General features: G+C 44.3%; 1 protein-coding gene across 1 annotated transcript; it reads right to left on the bottom strand.

Annotated features, from left to right (window-relative positions):
* Nucleotides 1–1,805: 1,805 nt before the first annotated feature.
* On the bottom strand, nt 1,806–14,216 carry LOC138729415 (organic solute transporter subunit alpha-like). The gene is made up of 8 exons (XM_069873640.1): nt 14,138–14,216; nt 12,354–12,505; nt 12,164–12,237; nt 10,681–10,839; nt 7,578–7,689; nt 6,513–6,659; nt 3,442–3,547; nt 1,806–2,961 (listed from the first exon to the last, which is right to left on the bottom strand). The coding sequence occupies exons 1-8, from the start codon at nt 14,214–14,216 to the stop codon at nt 2,774–2,776; spliced, it is 1,017 nt and encodes a 338-aa protein (XP_069729741.1). The 3' UTR covers nt 1,806–2,773.
* Nucleotides 14,217–17,038: the final 2,822 nt, after the last annotated feature.

The following is a 17,038-nucleotide window of genomic DNA, read 5'->3' on the forward strand; positions in this document are numbered from 1 at the left end:
GGATCCTTATCAGAACTCAGACCGCAGGAATTTCTGGCTTTTTGTTTCATTTTTTTCATTCTCAGACTGCCTAAGGCCCAACCTGGAGCTTGGGATTTGCAATGATTTCCATTTCAACAGCATCTGAATGAATGTGCTGCAATGCAGGCCGCCTGCTGCCCCTGGCTGCTAGCTCCCAGGTGCCTACCTAACACCACACCTGGATAAGGCAGGCTACAGCCACTGATCTGAGCCAGAGCTAGGGAAAAAAATAATTTTTAAAGCTAAACCAAAGAAACAACAACAACAAAAAAAACGTCACAATGAAATCCATACATTCTGCCATAAGCTGCAACTCAGGAAAGCTCTTAGGTATGTATTTAAGATAAAGTGCATCCAATTTTGCTCTGAAAAGGGTTCTGTGTAAGCAAATGGTTTTTGGAATGAAACCTCCATGACTGTACATAGTAAAAAGAAACTTCTTCACTGTCAAATCTGAAGTCGACTTAGCAATCATCACGATACATTTTACTGCTGAAATATCACAGCAAATATTCAATATCTGCCCAAAAGCCTAACAGCCAGTGACAACTGTGGCTAAATCACGCCCTTACGGATGTTTACAAGATCTGATTAACAGGCACTTCAGAGGTAACAACAGATAAGTAGAACAACAGTGATGGGCGGAGACTCTTGCTGCGCCACAGCAGCTGCCTTCACTGGACCTCCAGAGACGACCACTTCTCCACACACTCCATCTATTTTCAAATGCATTGTCCATGCTACAGCACATGGATCTTCCATGCCACAGATCCCATCCACTAAGGATTTTTCCAGAAACGTTCATTTGCTCTAATAATTAAAGTCTTTTCCACAGCAACTCACAAAGATACCCTGACAACTCAAAGTATTTTACTTTGCAGCTCTGAAACTGCTTGAACTAACAGCCAACCATTCCCAATGCCATTATGAAATCAAATACTGTCCTGCAAGTCTACAGATGTACTTGTAGCCTGGACTACATTGACATAAAGCAACATTAGGAATATGCTAACAGCCCTAATGTGAAAATACATTAAGATTTCCCATGTTAAGAATACGTTAGCTGATCCCAGTTAATTCTACCAACACACCCTAATACAGAGTAAAAATTTTCACCTAAATTATTTTTCAAGAAACAAATGCAGATTCTTTCACAATAATGAGTTCAAGAATCTGTAATGATTTCCCAGACTGCCTACTTAGAAAAAAAATTAACATAAAAATTGCTCCAACCACTTCAAAATAAAAATAATTAAATTTCTCTACTATAATGGATTCCTTCAATTGTTAAAGAAAATATTATTTCTGACCTCAATCAGAAAGAAGAAAATAATTTAATCCCCTTTTCTACTTCCAAATGGTTTGCTAGCTGTTTTCAGTATATTACATTTGCCACCAACTCACAAACTTAAAATATATTTTTAATTCCTTGTAAACTAAAAATAAAGCCCCACTATCTGCTTAGCTTTGCTCTGATGGTAAGTTTAATTTGATAGAATATAGGTAAAAGATGTTATTAACACCTTTTCCAACATGAAACATTTTCCCAGCCTGTATATGGAATAAGCATTCTTGCTGCGTAGACTGGGTATTTGCACCTAGGGATCATACTAGGTGAGGTTAGACAAGTGCTAGGAAATGATGCTGCACCTCATGTCCCAATGAACAGAATATCCAAAAGCTTACTAAACACAGTATCATATTAGAAATTAAAGTGAGCAATTAGGTTTATCGAAGAACATCAGGTTCATTTGCAAAAAGCATAAAATGGTTTGTGCAAAACAGAGCAGTAGGTATGAATTGAAAAGATCCTGTAATATTCACAGCCCTACTGGATGCCTGCACAGGTCAGATTTGGGGTGAAGAAGCTGGGAAGGTAAGAATTTTTTGAAAGAGATTCCTTTCAATAGCTCTTATCCTCACAGACACCTTTAACACAACAATCCCGAGTGTCATTATTTCCATGTACCAAGCAGAGAACCAAAGCACCACATAACATCACAAACAGTGGCAGAAGACATCTCAGACTCTAACTCCTACTTTATTTTTCCAGGCCAGTAACACAGAATTGGCCTTCCCTAGGAAGAACATCTGCCAGTGACATAGCTAGAAACAACAACTGTGCGTTTATCAAGTTAGCAGGTGATTGCCAAGGAATATAAAAAGCCTTGCCCTGAAGAGATCATCATTTATGGAGGTGGAGAGCCCAGACAGGTTTGGGGGTTTCAGAACCAACATATGCAAATGCATTCACTGATTGGAATTAGATGGTGAGTTCATGGCATAGAATGAGAGCTGATAAATTTTAATGGTGGGAAGGGTGGGAAAACGCTGTGCTGGACATATGACAGCAATCCAGGGTAAAATAGTATTTTAAAAAGTCAAAAGAGATGAACAAGAATGACTCTGGATTAACTCTATATCATAGCCTTCTAATAGCTAAAACATACGAAAATTAAATAAAACTGCATTGTGAAACAATGTGGCTACCATCAAATGCTCAGTAACTGGATACAAGTACACGATATGGAATTTTACTAAACTATTTGGTTTGAAAACACTCACACCGTGTATATGGTACTGGAGAATAAATGGGGTTATTTTTTCACTACTGGTCCTTTCAGAGCTGCAGCTCACAGGCATTCACGTCAAAAGTTGTTCTGACATGGACAGTGGTTATTTGTGGTGAAAGAATGTACAAGCTCCCGAAGCTGAACTTCCATCTCCTGCAGAACATGAGCGCAGAGGGTCTCTAAACTCTTGGCAATCCATCTTCATTAACTGCACCATTCAGGATAACACCAGGAGTCTGCTCGTCGTCCACAGCTTCTTCGTTTGTACACTCCGGAGGCTCCAGGTCATTGTATCTTCTCCGATAGACCACTCTTGAGATTAGGGTTATCAGAAACATTTCTATGATAAGGAGATGCTGGGTGATATCTACCAAAAGAAAGGGAGGCAAAGAAAAGGCCCCCAAAGTGGGGAATGACTATCAGGCACAAAGTGAATACCTGCCTTATTCATTTTCATATGTGCAAAAGGAAAAAACATTACCATCCTGCCCCTATAACAGAGAGTCTCTCATAACTGGGAATAAATTTAGTTTCAGAATTACAGTATTGCCCGTCAATAAGCACGCAATAAGTTATGCATTCAAAATGCAAGAGATTTGACAGTAATTATGCATGTTGATTGTCCTCTCATTTCTGATTCCAGCTCTTCTCATTATCTAGTTTTTCTTTGTGAGCGTACAGGCTGTAAAGCTTTTGCTAATCCTTTTTAAGTAAAAGCTGAAATTCCCCAAAAGCTACATGATCCCAGGAAATTAATAATTGGGGAAAACACCAGCTACTGCAGTTAGCAATACTGCACTAGCACCTTTATAAGTAAATGAAGGATTTCCTTCCCAAAAGAACTTACATGCTCCTCTTGCTGAAGAGGAGAGTGGTGGAGCACAGGGGATAACTCTTTGCATGGCCAAGATGTTGATAATAGCTGCCTGCAAGTGGTTCAGAATAAGGATAAACTGCACCAGAAAGAGAAAAAAAAAAGATGCCTTAGCTGCCAGGAAAAGGTTTACAGTTCACACAACAATCCTGCTTTCATAGTAGACCCTCTTTTGATTCACTCCTCCTTTCTTGACCTCCCCCTCCTTGCATCTACCAGCAGACTCCCCGCCACTGTAGAATTCATCTTTAGGTCAGGTTGGTATTGCTCTGAATGAGTGTTAAATTAAACTTCTGTTTGAACAGTGTTTCTTCTTAGCCCTTCATTTGGGAGGTGTAATATACACAGAGCTCCCAGATGGGATTTTAAAAAATACTGAGCTCTAATAATACGTAACAGTGTTTTTAAAACTTCCTGTTAATCTAACCAAGCAGCTTATTATCTCCCTTAACAAAGAACATTTTTTTCTGTTGTCTCCTCTTTTTGCCACAGCAGGGAGATGTGATACTCTCTAAGTTATATGGGACTGGCTTCTTTGCCAGAAGCAATGAAGGACTCTTCAGTACTTGGCTTCAGCAACAATCACTTGTGCAGAGCAAGAGACCCCCCTTGTCTTGACTGTGAGCTTTGACAGTTTTGAGTCTGCTCAAAACCAAAAAAGATGCAGAGTACAGAAGAAAAAGCAGAGAATACCTTTTGAGTACTACAAGGGCATTGACAAGACATGCAGACACACAGTTAGAAAAGTAACAGCTCAGCTCAAATTGAAACTGGCTGCTCTTCATAATCTTTGAGAGGTTGTGGAGATTAGCAGATGTTCTAGATGACAACTGTTACCCCCATCAACAAGAAGGGCTTAGAGGAGGATCCAGATATTAACGGTTCATCTGTTTTTCTTGAGCCCCTGGGAAAGCTACAGAACTCCTAGGGGCTACCACAAGTTAAATGAAGCACATGATTGGGAAAAACCAGTAGGGATTCACCAAGTGCAAATTACGTTTGACAAACCTGATCCCCTGCTATGACAAAGTAACATGCTAGGTTGACATGGGGCAAGTCGTGGACATTACCTGCTTGGATTTCTCCAAGGTGTTCAGTACAGTTTCTCACAGCCTCCTCCTAGAGGAACTGATGTGTTACAGTCTATATAAGTGGTCTGTGGGGTGACTGGAGAACTGGCTGACAGGTCACTCCCAGATGGTGGTGGTAAAAAGCTCCTTTTCAAACTGGCAACCTGTGGGGTCTTCCAGAGATGGATATTGGGCCCAATACTGTTTAACATCTTCATAAGTGATCTAGATGATGGGATCAAGTGTATGATGGGATGAAGTTAGCTGACGAGAGAAGTGGACACATTGGAAGGGACAGCCACCTTGCAGGAAGACCTGGATAGGCTGGAAGGGTGGGCTAACAGGAACCTTATTAAGTTCAACAAGGACAGGTCTTGTGTAACATAATCCAGGAATGCAGCAGAGGCTGCGTTCAACACAGCTGGGGAGCAGCTCTGTGGAAAGTGACCTGGGGGTCCTGGTAGACAACAAGCTTAATATGAGCAAACAGTGGGCTGCTGCAGCAAAGAAAGCAAACAAGATGCTGGGTTGCATCAACAGGGCATCACCAGCAAAGATAAAGAAGTCATTATCCCACTCTGCTCAGCACCTGTCAGGCCACATCTGGAATTCAGTGTTCAGGTTTGGTTCCCGCTATACCAAAAAGATGTGGATGGTCTGGAAAGGGTCCAGAGAAGGGCCTTAAAGGTGCCTGAAGGACTGGGGAGCCTGCCGTATGCGGAAAGCCTGAGAGAACTGGGTTTGTTCAGTGTTGAGAAAAGACGGCTTATCTCCATGTTCCAGTATTTAAAGAGTGGCTACAAAGAAGGTGGAGACTCCCTTTTTACAAGGAGTCATATGGAAAAGATGAGGGGTAATGGTTACAAGGTATTCTTGGAAAGATTCTGATGGGACACAAGAGGAAAATTTTTCACAATGAGAACAACCAGCCATTGGAATAATCTCCCCAGGGAAGTGATGGATTCCTCAACATTGGACACTTTTAAGATTCAGCTGGACAAGATGATGGGCTGTTTTGTCCAGATCATGCTTTTACCAAGAAAGGTTGGACTAGATGACCCTTGAGGTCCCTTCCAACCTGGTATTCTATGATTCTATGATTCTATAGTCATATTACCTGCTATTTGCTGAGCTAGGGCTTCGCTGCCTTGGAGCTATCAAAGCGTCTCTCTAACTGCCAGTGTATCTACATGAGTGTAAACCCTCACATTAAGAGAGTTTGCCATCTTAAACCTGGATTCACCCTAATGCAGTTTTGCAGGGATGACTGTCCTGTTTATTGCATTCATAAAAGTTTAACAATTTACTTAACAGATACCTTAGTGCACAAGCCTTTCTATTTGTCTTGTCCAAGAAGGGTGTATATCCAAAGATTCTGCTATACTGTCTTCAGGGTGATGTGGAAGAGGGTAGCCCTGTCCCTGGGTTTTTTCAGTCTATCTGCTTCTGTTCCTTGCTATTGAATGAGTCTCAGCCAGTATACTCATTATTATCTAATTCTGAAGTGCACAATGGCCAAGAAAAATATTGTCAAAACAGAATATTGTGACATGCTGAAACAGTTCAAACAACAGCCACCCACGCAACGCTCCACATCCTCTCCTAGTTTTTAAAAGTACACAGCAGCATTTTAACATTTTGTTTCAGGACAGTGGATCTACAGAACTTCCTTTAAGCCCTGCAGAAGGTGCTGTTTTGATTTCAATTGGCTAAAGATGAATGGATATTATGTGCCTTTCACACCTCCAGCACTCCTGAAAGACCAGAGGTAAATTGGCTCAAGCTGAAACTGAAAAGCAGGCAAGGAGAGTGCTTCAAAGGGATGCAGTTTTAATCAGGCAAAAATATGCCTTTGCACAGTGCATTTAATGGGAGAGGAATACTGTAACTTTTCAATAAAGGACCAAGAACCAGAGAGACAGTGTTATATCAGCAGTTAAGAGAAATTCTTATGAGAAATATTAAACTTCTCACCTGATAAAGAGCAAACTTTGGGATGATCTTCTTGCAGCTAAGGAGAGTCCTAACTTGTTGAAACATGATTCCAACTGGCCACAGAGCAATAATGGTGAGGACACCAACGAAGCAGCTAATCCATATTGCAGCTCCTTTGGGAGATAACTGAGAAGCAAATCAAACAACCATGCCTATAAAACTTTATACACTGCATTTCACTGTTTCCAGGAAGCTGTTGTGAACTGGATAATGCAGACATTAAAATGTTTGTTTCTATCGCCATGAAAGCTGATGGCAGTAGCAGTTGCTGGGGTTTACATAGGAAAAATGCACAGTACTAACAGGAGTGTTAGCACAGTGCTCTCACCCATCAGGCATGGACATGTAAATCTGTTCAGCCTGGGAAGGTAAAAAGTGACACAAGCCCTCAATCTGCTGCTAGCAGCATCCAGGAATGCTCAGCAGCTCATGAGAGCATATTCAGCAAGACATCTCAGAGACATCATTTATTTTTTACCATGAAACAACAAAAAAATTATTACTTTTCATCTGAGTTATCCAAGAGGTGCAAAATTATTAGCAGATACAGACTTCTCCACCATCTTCCAGTTTACATGGTACAAAGCAGAAGTACAGTACTATCTTTTCTACTTTGCACAGATATAAAAATCACCATGATTTGCAGAAAAAAAAACCCCAAACAAACAGAATTAGGCTTCCTGTTTTCATGCCAGTACATATACTTGTTTTTTAAGGTGAGGCAAGTACATTCCACAGGGCAACTTGCAGTCCTGCTGTTCTAACCACACAAGCTAGGAAACATAGTGGAGCATAGCCTGATGCGCAGCCCAGCCTGATGTCCAGTTTCTTTCCAAGAGAAGCCAGGAAATGGAGAGTCTAGGGGAAGACATTAGTGATATGCTTCAAGGTCTCCAAAGAATACAGTAAGGACTCACTTTGAAGTGCTCCCAGGCAGTTTAGTTGTAGTTCACATCTTAGTTATAGGCTAACATCATAACATATAGCATCAGCCCTAAAACCTGCAGATTTTGTGGATCATATCTGATTAAAATATTTACTTACGTTGTAAGGGGTGTAATTGCCATTAGTCCAAAGCACTATTGATAAAAACATGAACACAGGTCGAAGGAAAGCAAACTGAAGGGTGCCCAGCTTCAGCCAAAAAAGGGTTCGCCTGGCCAGGAAGAAAAAAAATCACATAGGCCAAAATCTTATTAGTGACCTTGATAACATATTTTGGATGCTGTCAGATGCAAAACTTTTCCACTTCTGTAGCACACAGCTAGAATCTGGGGATGAACAGCTTCAAGATTAGAAAGTCTTTAAAAAAATTACTCAGTGTATTTAGTAAAGTCTCTACAAAAATAATACTTTTCCTATTCTGTAGCAATTACATACTAACCAAAGCTGGGCAAAACATGATGTCTTTCTCTACCCTGAAGCTAACCAGAGAGCCAGCAGCTGCATAACCGGTTTCTGAACAGCAATGCCACTTGTGCTTGCCTTGTTGCCTCACTGTCTCAGTTCTCTGATGACATTGGGCAATTCAGCCTTCCTGTTCTGACGTTTCCTTGTCCTGTGGTAGGTGAAGAAAGGGGATCATACAGACCTAGGTGAAAGGACTGTTATTTTTTTCCATGCATCATGAATACTGCCATGGAAGCATCTGGGTTTGCTCCTCTGTACTCTAGCAGGGGAAAGGAACTACATTTCACTTGACAAACTGCACAAAGCCAGCAAGAGAGCTCAGGATTTCCTTTTTCAGCATAAGCTGGGTCCAGAACACAGCCCATATACAGTAAGCTGGGCAGACAGTACTAAAGGCCACCAGGAAAGGGGCAGATGCACTTTCTAATAGAGAGGGCAAAAGCTGACTGATCTGAATTCCCCTTCAGTCTTCACAAGACAAGCTGTGGTGGCTACAGCTGGCTCACAGGTTAGTCTGTTACCGTGCATTATGTCCCACATAGTCAGTGTTGTCTTCAGTGTAGCTCCTTGGGCCCTTGAGACTGCTATCTGAGGTGTCTCAGCAGAGAACTGGCTGCTGTTTAGTGTGCTACAGGATATAGCCATGAATCTACAATTACAGGAACTGCTTAATTAATACAACTAATAACAACATGATTATGAACAGTACAAACACGTGTGGAGAGGCCTGCAACTGGCCAGTCGCTTGGTGTGTGTGTCTTTTCAAGGATTTATCATTCCCAAAGGGCTCTAAAGAATAATGTGATAAGCAGTGCAGTCACCACAATGCCACAAGTTGTTTCTCTTGTCAACGATGTCTATCTTTCTTGACCATCAGACTTCTGCCACATCTCTCTCCATTGTATGGCTTGTTATTTTGCCTCATCTGTCTCTGTTGTACCTTGTTAGCTTTCCCAGGACTGCTCGATAGTACAAGCTTTTTTTAAAAGAAAGCCTTCCTTTGTAGTAGCTCCCTATTTCCCCAGAAGATACCTACAGGAGGAATACGAGACTGACTTTTCTCTGGTACAGTTTGTACCTATTAAAGAAAACAAAAACAACAAACATACCCTGTAGTGGGAAAAGGCTAGAAAAGTCAGAAGCAGAGACAGCAGATGGGTTTCCCAGTGCTACAGATGCCAGAGAAGGAGCCCTAAGCTCTCTGTAGAAAAAAGCCTTTTTTTAAACAGACAGCTGTCGCAGTAAGCACTATCTAGCTCCTGAAAGGAATTAATATTAGCTAATATAATCCTGGGTAAGCTGTCACTGGACTGATCAACAGGAGGGCAGAGTAGAGGATCCTCCCCCAAGTTCCCAACTACCACAACCTGTACACAGAGTGACAGACATGGAAAGAAAAACAAATATACTGGTGACACGTTCGATCTGTAGCACAGCTCTGTCCTATCGCATTTCTTCAGTTCTGACTGCTGAAACAACCCTGAACCAATGCCCATGAAAATTAACAGAAGTCATTTAGATCCATATCAGTAATTGCTGACTTTATGTCATTGTATCCCATCCAATTCTGAAGGCATACTTTTCAGCTGCTTCACAATCTATTCTTCTTAGTGCCCGCTCCATGTAAATAATGTCTGTTATTCCATTAACAGAAAATGATGGAACCAAGAGTTTAAATTCTAATAATGAATGAGGTAGTTTAAGCAGGAATTATTACAATAAAAATCAATAAATTTTGCCAAAGCATTACAAACTTCTATGCTGTGTTCTGTTCACTGCTTTCATTTAACCAGACCATAAAATTCCCAGGGTCCCTCTGACACTAATGTCCAGGCCCTCATAGAAAAGTCTCCGTCTTGCACATTCAGTCCTTCAGTTTTTGCTTTTAATGAGAGAAACATTCCCATGCTCTGTGCCAGTAGGAAAGCACCGGGAAATACACAAGGCTTCCAGGCTGTGGAGCAGCGTGTACATGACACAATGACTCCAGGCAGAGAAGAAGCCCCACCAGGCAGTACTCAAAAGAGGCAGAGTTTATTTTACAGTATATTATATCCCATAGGTGCAGCTGTCCATACTCACTCCACCTTTTGAAGGTGCATTGATACTAAGTTTAGTAGAAGAAAATATTTGCTTTTGCCTCACCAGACAATGACATTTTATTGAGACCAAAGCTTTCAAGAAAATATATCTTTTTTTGTTCTAAAAATTCTTCTTATCTGAAGTAGTTTTAAAGTCAAGATCAGAATGAAATATTTCAATTTCATCAACGTAAGAGAAATTTTCTTTCAGGACAACCTCAAATTGACAATTCTGCTTTGGAGACTTTTGTTCCCTTCTGAAATGAAACAAAACTGGAATCGCAATTATTACAATTTCTAGAGCAGAAAGTCCTCCTCCCACACACCACTGCTTACTACAGAAATGTTTTCTGGGAAAAGAATGGGATTAGTTGGGGAGATAACTGCTGTGCTTGACATTACTACGAGTGGGAACACTGCACGGGGTTAAGTCAAGAGAGCTTGTGCTCTCGACTCTTATGCAAAATTTTGCATTATAAAACCAAAATCAATTAGTAGCGGGGTACAGCCCCAAAGTGATGGCACTGTTTCAAAGAGACAGCTTGAGACTGACTTTCGGGAAGCAGGGAGGCCCTTTGCAGTAAGCCTGGCTTTGCCAAGTTGGCCAAATTCCAGCAGCCGTTTTTCCAGCTGGGAAATCTTAAAGGGCAACTTACCTAGTGATGCGCACACGAGGGAGGCAAAGGCAGCAGCAGCAGCAGGGACCAGTGCTGATCTTGAAGTGACCATTTTCAAAGCGCTTGAGGAGCAGCTTTTGACCTCCACACTCACTAATCATCATCATCAGGAACTTGTGGATAACTATGGCAAAAAATCTAGGAGAGGAAAAAAATGGCCAGCTCAGACTTCCCTGTGTGTCTGTGGTATGCCTGCACAGGCCAGTGCCACCTTCTGTCCAGGGTTTTTACAGCCTGCGCTTTGCAATCAACAAAAATTCAAGCATTAGTTGTGAAAAACCTTCTGCTTTCCATCATCTTGGAGGATCAGAACTGATCTAACCTCACCAAAAGAAGAATAAACCAAGGCACAGAGGAGCTGTGGAATCTCCCAAAGCTGCACAGGTGGCTGGTGGCAGAGTCAGTATTAAAGCAGGGGCTTTTCTGGCTCAAGTCATTATGGCCAGGTTTTTCCATCAGTTATTTAGTCCAGACTGTCCAAACTTTCTACAAGTCCACCAAGTGCTGCAACCCCACCTCTCCCTCCTTCACCAGCTTTGTGTTCTCAACGCTTCCCAGGAAATACAGATCACACAACTGCCCTTTCCACCTTGTCCCAAACTGATACAGGGAACTGATTCACTGAAATCCAACCATGGAGCGGTAGCGGGCAAGGGAAGAGAGGGGATTCAGATAGGTTTAAAGTGCCATAGGACTGTATCCTTGGAAGTTTTTTTGTAATCTGTACTACTTGCACGAATTGCTGCACGACCACAGTGTTCCCTGCCGCTGTGCTTTCCCCTCTTTTTTATTCTACTCTCTTAGTAAATGCAGAGTAAAGAGTCAAGAGCTCAAGAGTCTGTGATACTGTCCTGCAGTGGGTTCCAGAAGCATTCCTTACTCATCTGTCCGGTGTTCAAGGCCATGGCATCCCCCCAGCCTGGCTCTGCCTACCACGGTTGCGCCATCACTTCCAGAAAGCAAGGACTACATTTCTCTTCTTTTCTATGCATGTCAGAGCTGTCATGCTCATATAGAGAGTGCTTTTATCAGGACAACTGCTGAACATTTTTACATTGATATACTCATCGGAGGTTCACTTGCCACCATTAATAACAGGCCTCCAGGGCTCATTATTAGTACAAGCACAGAGAAGTCACAGGGCAGAGTCTCATGCCACAGGACACGCAGAGAGAGGAAAGCAAGAGTATTGCTTCAAAGCCACTGTCAATCCGAGGGATCAATTACATGCAAGTCACAGATCTTTCATACTGAGGTTCCCACACTAGGAGACTGCAGCACTGGGAACTGCTTCAGCGTTTTCCACCTCTCAGAAAAGAGCTGCCAGGAGATTTCAACTCAAACCAAAAATTACTAAATTGTCACATTTACAAAATGACTGTGTTTACCAAGAGCAGCAGATGTTTAAAGAGAAGAAATTTAGGGTTTGGGGCAACGGTCTAGAAACAAGCAGAATACTCACACTGACGCTGTGAAATCTGTAAACATGGTTGAGCGAGGAATCCACATGCCAATGCATGAAGTAGAGGCAATCACCTACAGAGAAAGGGAGGAGGGCTATGTGAAGGGCAGAGATAAAGCAGGTTTGTGTGGATTTCCAGGGAAACTCTGCTCTGAACATTCAATTTCATCTGTTTTCCATGATAACTTACTGGAGCTGCAGCATTAACCCAAATTATGATTGATCTTTTGGAGGAGGGGATTTTCCTGTAGATATAGACTGCTTCCTCTATAAACACCAGATTGGCAATAAGTGTCATCAGAGTCAAGATTGCAAAGAGAAATCTCCCTGGTAGGTCAAGGCCTGCAGACAGAGAGAGAGAAAAAAATAGAAAGTTCTGATTTGTTTCATAAGCATTCCAAGCACTTAATGTAAAAACACCATCTCTACAGTCACATTCCAGCAAGGACTTGCTCTCAGCCTTAGCTATGCAGGTGGACCATTGACTCCAGCAAATGACAAATACTGAAGTTTAAGTTCATGACTAAATCCTTCTAGGTTCCACAGACAGCATATGTGAAGAATACTCCTCTTTGTTCTCAAAGCATTATGCAAAAGCCCCTTTCAGAAAAGTGGTGCTCCAGGACAAATGTCCTTAGATGAATATAAATACCTCACAAGGTACAAATAAATACAGAATACACAATGTAAATGAATACAGTAAATACATATTCTGGGAACTTTTTGAAGCAAACTACAAGAAAAATGTATTTACTCAGTTTTCTGCTTTCACAGTATGTTCACAGGCATGTTTGTGCATAACTTCTTTAGGCTTGCAAACTTTTTAGAGGCTCAGTGTAAGTTTGTGAGGCATATGAATGATGTAAGGATAAGCCCCAGATATATCTAGCCTGAGATAAAATTTGATGACATCACCAAATCCTTTTTTACTGCTCCCTTAACACTGGTATGGGTATCAACATCTACCCACGGCTGATGTAGTTTATGTCTCCCTTAACACGAGGTACAGATATCAACTTTTAGCCATGGCTGATGGTTGAGGTGGATTTTTTCCCAAGAGAGTGTTTCCAAAGACAGAAGAAAGCACTGCAATGGGGTCACGCTTAATTTAGAAGTTCTTGGTCATCACGGGGAGTAACTCCCGCTGTGGCCATACCCTACATAAAGGCACACCAAGCAGGGCTTGCGGAGGTGAGCCTCTGCTCAGCCTCTTTACCCTAACCTGCTTTATAAAACCCCAATGCTTCCAGACTTGGCTGCAAGGAGGAGCAGCCCACACCTCTATGGACATCTCCACACCATGGATCTCACCACGGGGAAGCGTGAGACCAGAGCCAAGCCTATGGGCTGGTTCAGTGCTAGGTTCAGTGCGTACCAGGGGTTCGTATCAGCAGGGGCTGGGGCAGGGGCTGGGTGGAGACCAGGGCAGAGGTGGAATGGGATGGGATGGGATGGGGGTAGAGGCAGGGGCAGGAGCTGGGGCAGGGGAAGAGGCTGGGGCAGAGATGGGGCAGGGCACAAGCAGAGACTGGGGCAGATGTAGGTGCTGGGGCAGGACCTGGGGCAGGGGAAGAGGTTGGGGCAGGGACTGGAGCAGATGTAGATGCTGGGACAGGGGCTGGGGCAGGGGCTGGGATAGGGGAAGAGGCAGGGGCAGGAGCTGGGGTAAAGGCAGAGATAAGAGCTGGGGCAGGGGCTGGGGCAGGGGCTGGGGCAGATGCAGGTGGTGAGACAGGGGCTGGGATAGGGGCAGGGGCTGGGATGGGGGTAGAGGCAGGGGCAGATGTAGATGCTGGGACAGGGGCAGGACCTGGGGCAGGGGAAGAGGCAGGGACAGGAGCTGGGGCAGGAGAAGAGGCTGGGGCAGATATAGGTGCTGGAGCAGGGGCTGGGGCAGGGGCTGGGGCAGGACGGTTTAAGGGCAGGGGCAGAGGCCGAGCGAGGGAGGGCGGCGGGGCAGGGGGCAGCGCTTACTCCTCAGCATCTCCAGGGCGTAGGGCGGCGGGCCGGCGCCGCAGGGCGGCCCGGGGGTGCCGTGAGGTTCGCCCTCCATGGCGGCGCCGCGGCGGCATCTCGGGGCGCCCCGGGCGCAGGGGCGGCGGGGTCGGTGCCCGCCGGGTCCCCTCGGGGCGCGGCGGCCGCGCGGTTAATGATTATCCCGAGATCCCGGCGCTGCTCCCGCCGCTAAACCCCGGCTCCCCCGCCCAGTCCCCGCGGGGATGGGTGGGTCGGGACGGAGCCCCGGCCCTTCCCGGGACCGCGCGGGGCTGCGCCTGCATATGAGGGAAAATTTCTTTCTTGGAAGAGTGGTGAAGCGCTGGAACAGGCTGCCCGGGGAAGGGGTGGAATCGCTGTCCCTGGATGTGTACAAAAAATGTGTAGATCATAGAATTAGGTTGGAAAAGACCCACCGGATCATCAAGTCCAACCATTCCTATCAATCACTAAACCATGGCCCTCAGCACCTCGTCCACCCGTGCCTTAAACACCTCCAGGGAAGGTGAATCAACCACCTCCCTGGGCAGCCTCTGCCAGTGCCCAATGACCCTTTCTGTGAAGAATTTTTTCCTAATGTCCAGCCTAAATCTCCCCTGGCGGAGCTTGAGGCTATTCCCTCTTGTCCTGTCCCCTGTCACATGGGAGAAGAGGCCAGCACCCTCCTCTCTACAACGTCCTTTCAGGTAGTTGTAGAGAGCAATGAGGTCTCCCCTCAGCCTCCTCTTCTCCAGGCTAAACAACCCCAGCTCTCTCAGCCGTTCCTCATAAGGCCTGTTCTCCAGCCCCTTCACCAGCTTTGTTGCTCTTCTCTAGACTCGCTCCAGAGCCTCAACATCCTTCTTGTGGTGAGGGGCCCAGAACTGAACACAGGATTCGAGGAGCGGTCTCACCAGTGCCGAGTACAGAGGGAGAATAACCTCCCTGGACCTGCTGGTCACGCTGTTTCTGATACAAGCCAAGATGCCATTGGCCTTCTTGGCCACCTGGGCACACTGCTGGCTCATGGTCAGTCGGCTGTCGACCAGCACCCCCAGGTCTTTCTCCTGGCGCTTCAGGGCATGGTTTCGATACCAAAAATGCCAGCAAATAAACTCTCGAAAACTCATTTTGGGGTTTTAGAAAGCAAGCACCCTATATCAGGCCTGGGCAACACACAGGAGTGATCTCCATCACTGGTGTGCAGCAAGATAAGAGCTGGGCACAGAGTGTATTCCCCACTTACATGCCTATGTGTAAATTCTCCCAGAAATCTTACACAGGTTCTGTTACTTTCCAAGGACTAGTTTTAATGTTATTATGATCTCCACAGGAGTCAAAACTCTTGCCAATTTGGACCTGGCTCCAGCCTCGACCTGGCGTTTGAGATAGGGAGAGACACCAAACAGAGGTGATTACAGAAGAGACATCTGTTCAGCACAGATCATACAAGACATCATCATCTTCAAAGAATGAAGTGTCTAGAAAAACACTGTCTGGGAGGAAGCATGCTATCAGAGGGACATTCTGTCTAACTTTCACAAAATATAGTTACTTACATGAAACTTAACTCTAGCTTAAATAAGAAATACTGCACTTTTAAAAATAGTAACTACTTCTTGTATCAGCTTAGTAGGCATGGTGGTGTTGGACTTGATGATCTTAGAGGTCTTTTCCAACCTTTACTATTCTATGATTCTATGTCCTCCTTCACCCCAGCCTGGTCAGAGGAGCCCTGGGCACCACACTGTCTGCCAGGGCTTGTGGAGGTGGAAAGTTGCTTGGTCAATGTAACAGATGTCCAAAGGACTTTTTGTGGAGCCTTTCACCAAAGATTTCCCAATAATCCTGGCTGTGATGAGGTGAAAAGGCACACTGTCTCCAACACTGGCTGAAAGAGAGCACATGGAGGGCAGGAATCCACTGAGAGATTCTCCAGTTTCCCATGTATTTCACCTACTAGAACGATTCTTTCTGGAACATGAGCCGTTCCAGGCTGTTCCCAGGACAAGAGAATGAGGAATGAAATGGTGGATTTTGGTGACACCCTGAGTTGTTCTGCATAGTCAGACTAAAAGCTGACAGCAAGAAGCAGCAGAGGGACTGTTACAGCACCTTGTGACCAAACAGCAGGTGACAGTATTGGTTGTGTTTAGGGAGACGAGGACAATTCTAGTCACCTACATAGTGATTACCTATTGCCATGCAGAAAAAAGGTCTTGGGACCACAGAAGATAGTGCTCAGATATTGGCTGAGGGATCATCATGGAAGAAAATGATAAGGAATGACAGGAGTTAGTGGATAAAGAAGGGAGGACACAAACCAGCTAAAATATGTATGGCGGCCTCCATTCCTCTAGGTGGTATTCCAGAGACTTGAACAAATTGAGGGGAGATAGGGAATTTAAGGACCGTAGGGCACTTGTAGGCACCATGAGCCCTTGTAGTAAAACATGCTATCTTGCAGTTTTTACAGTATTCCTAAAGATTTCATGGGAAAGACAGGCTGGATGTGGAAATGCAAGAACACAGGGATGCAGAGGAGAACTGAATTGCTCAGTGGCAAATGCCAGCAGATGCTTGACTGAGAAATGGCAGAGCCCTTCCAGTGAGGTAGGATTTGGGAGTGAAATAGATGAGGCTACTGACGGCCTAACAGTTCTCTTACTGCTAGGAGAGCTTGGTTGCAGATCAAAACCATTTATTTTGAGTCCTGCTTGGCATTGCTGTCATTGTTTTCACCGCATTGAAAGGTAAAAAGGAGAGCTTTATATTTTCACTGGGAGGGATGTGGCAGTAACTGCCTGTTAGAATGTGGTATCTTCCCAGTCTTCATAGGTTGCCCAGAGCATCATCCACCCAGCACATCTTCTGCTGCCCAGCTGCAGAAAGACAGAAGTA

This window comes from Phaenicophaeus curvirostris, chromosome 1 (genome assembly GCF_032191515.1).
Source record: "Phaenicophaeus curvirostris isolate KB17595 chromosome 1, BPBGC_Pcur_1.0, whole genome shotgun sequence".
In the NCBI taxonomy this organism is placed as follows: Eukaryota; Metazoa; Chordata; class Aves; order Cuculiformes; family Cuculidae; genus Phaenicophaeus; species Phaenicophaeus curvirostris.

Coding starts and splice junctions, on each gene's coding strand:
- LOC138729415 (XM_069873640.1), bottom strand. CDS start 14,216: ATGGAGGGCGAACCTCACGGCACCCCCGGGCCGCCCTGCGGCGCCGGC. Junction 7,690..10,680: donor CCTCGTGTGCGCATCACTAG/GTAAGTTGCCCT, acceptor CTTCCTGGCCAG/GCGAACCCTTTTTTGGCTGA. Junction 3,548..6,512: donor CAAAGTTTGCTCTTTATCAG/GTGAGAAGTTTA, acceptor TTTCTGGTGCAG/TTTATCCTTATTCTGAACCA.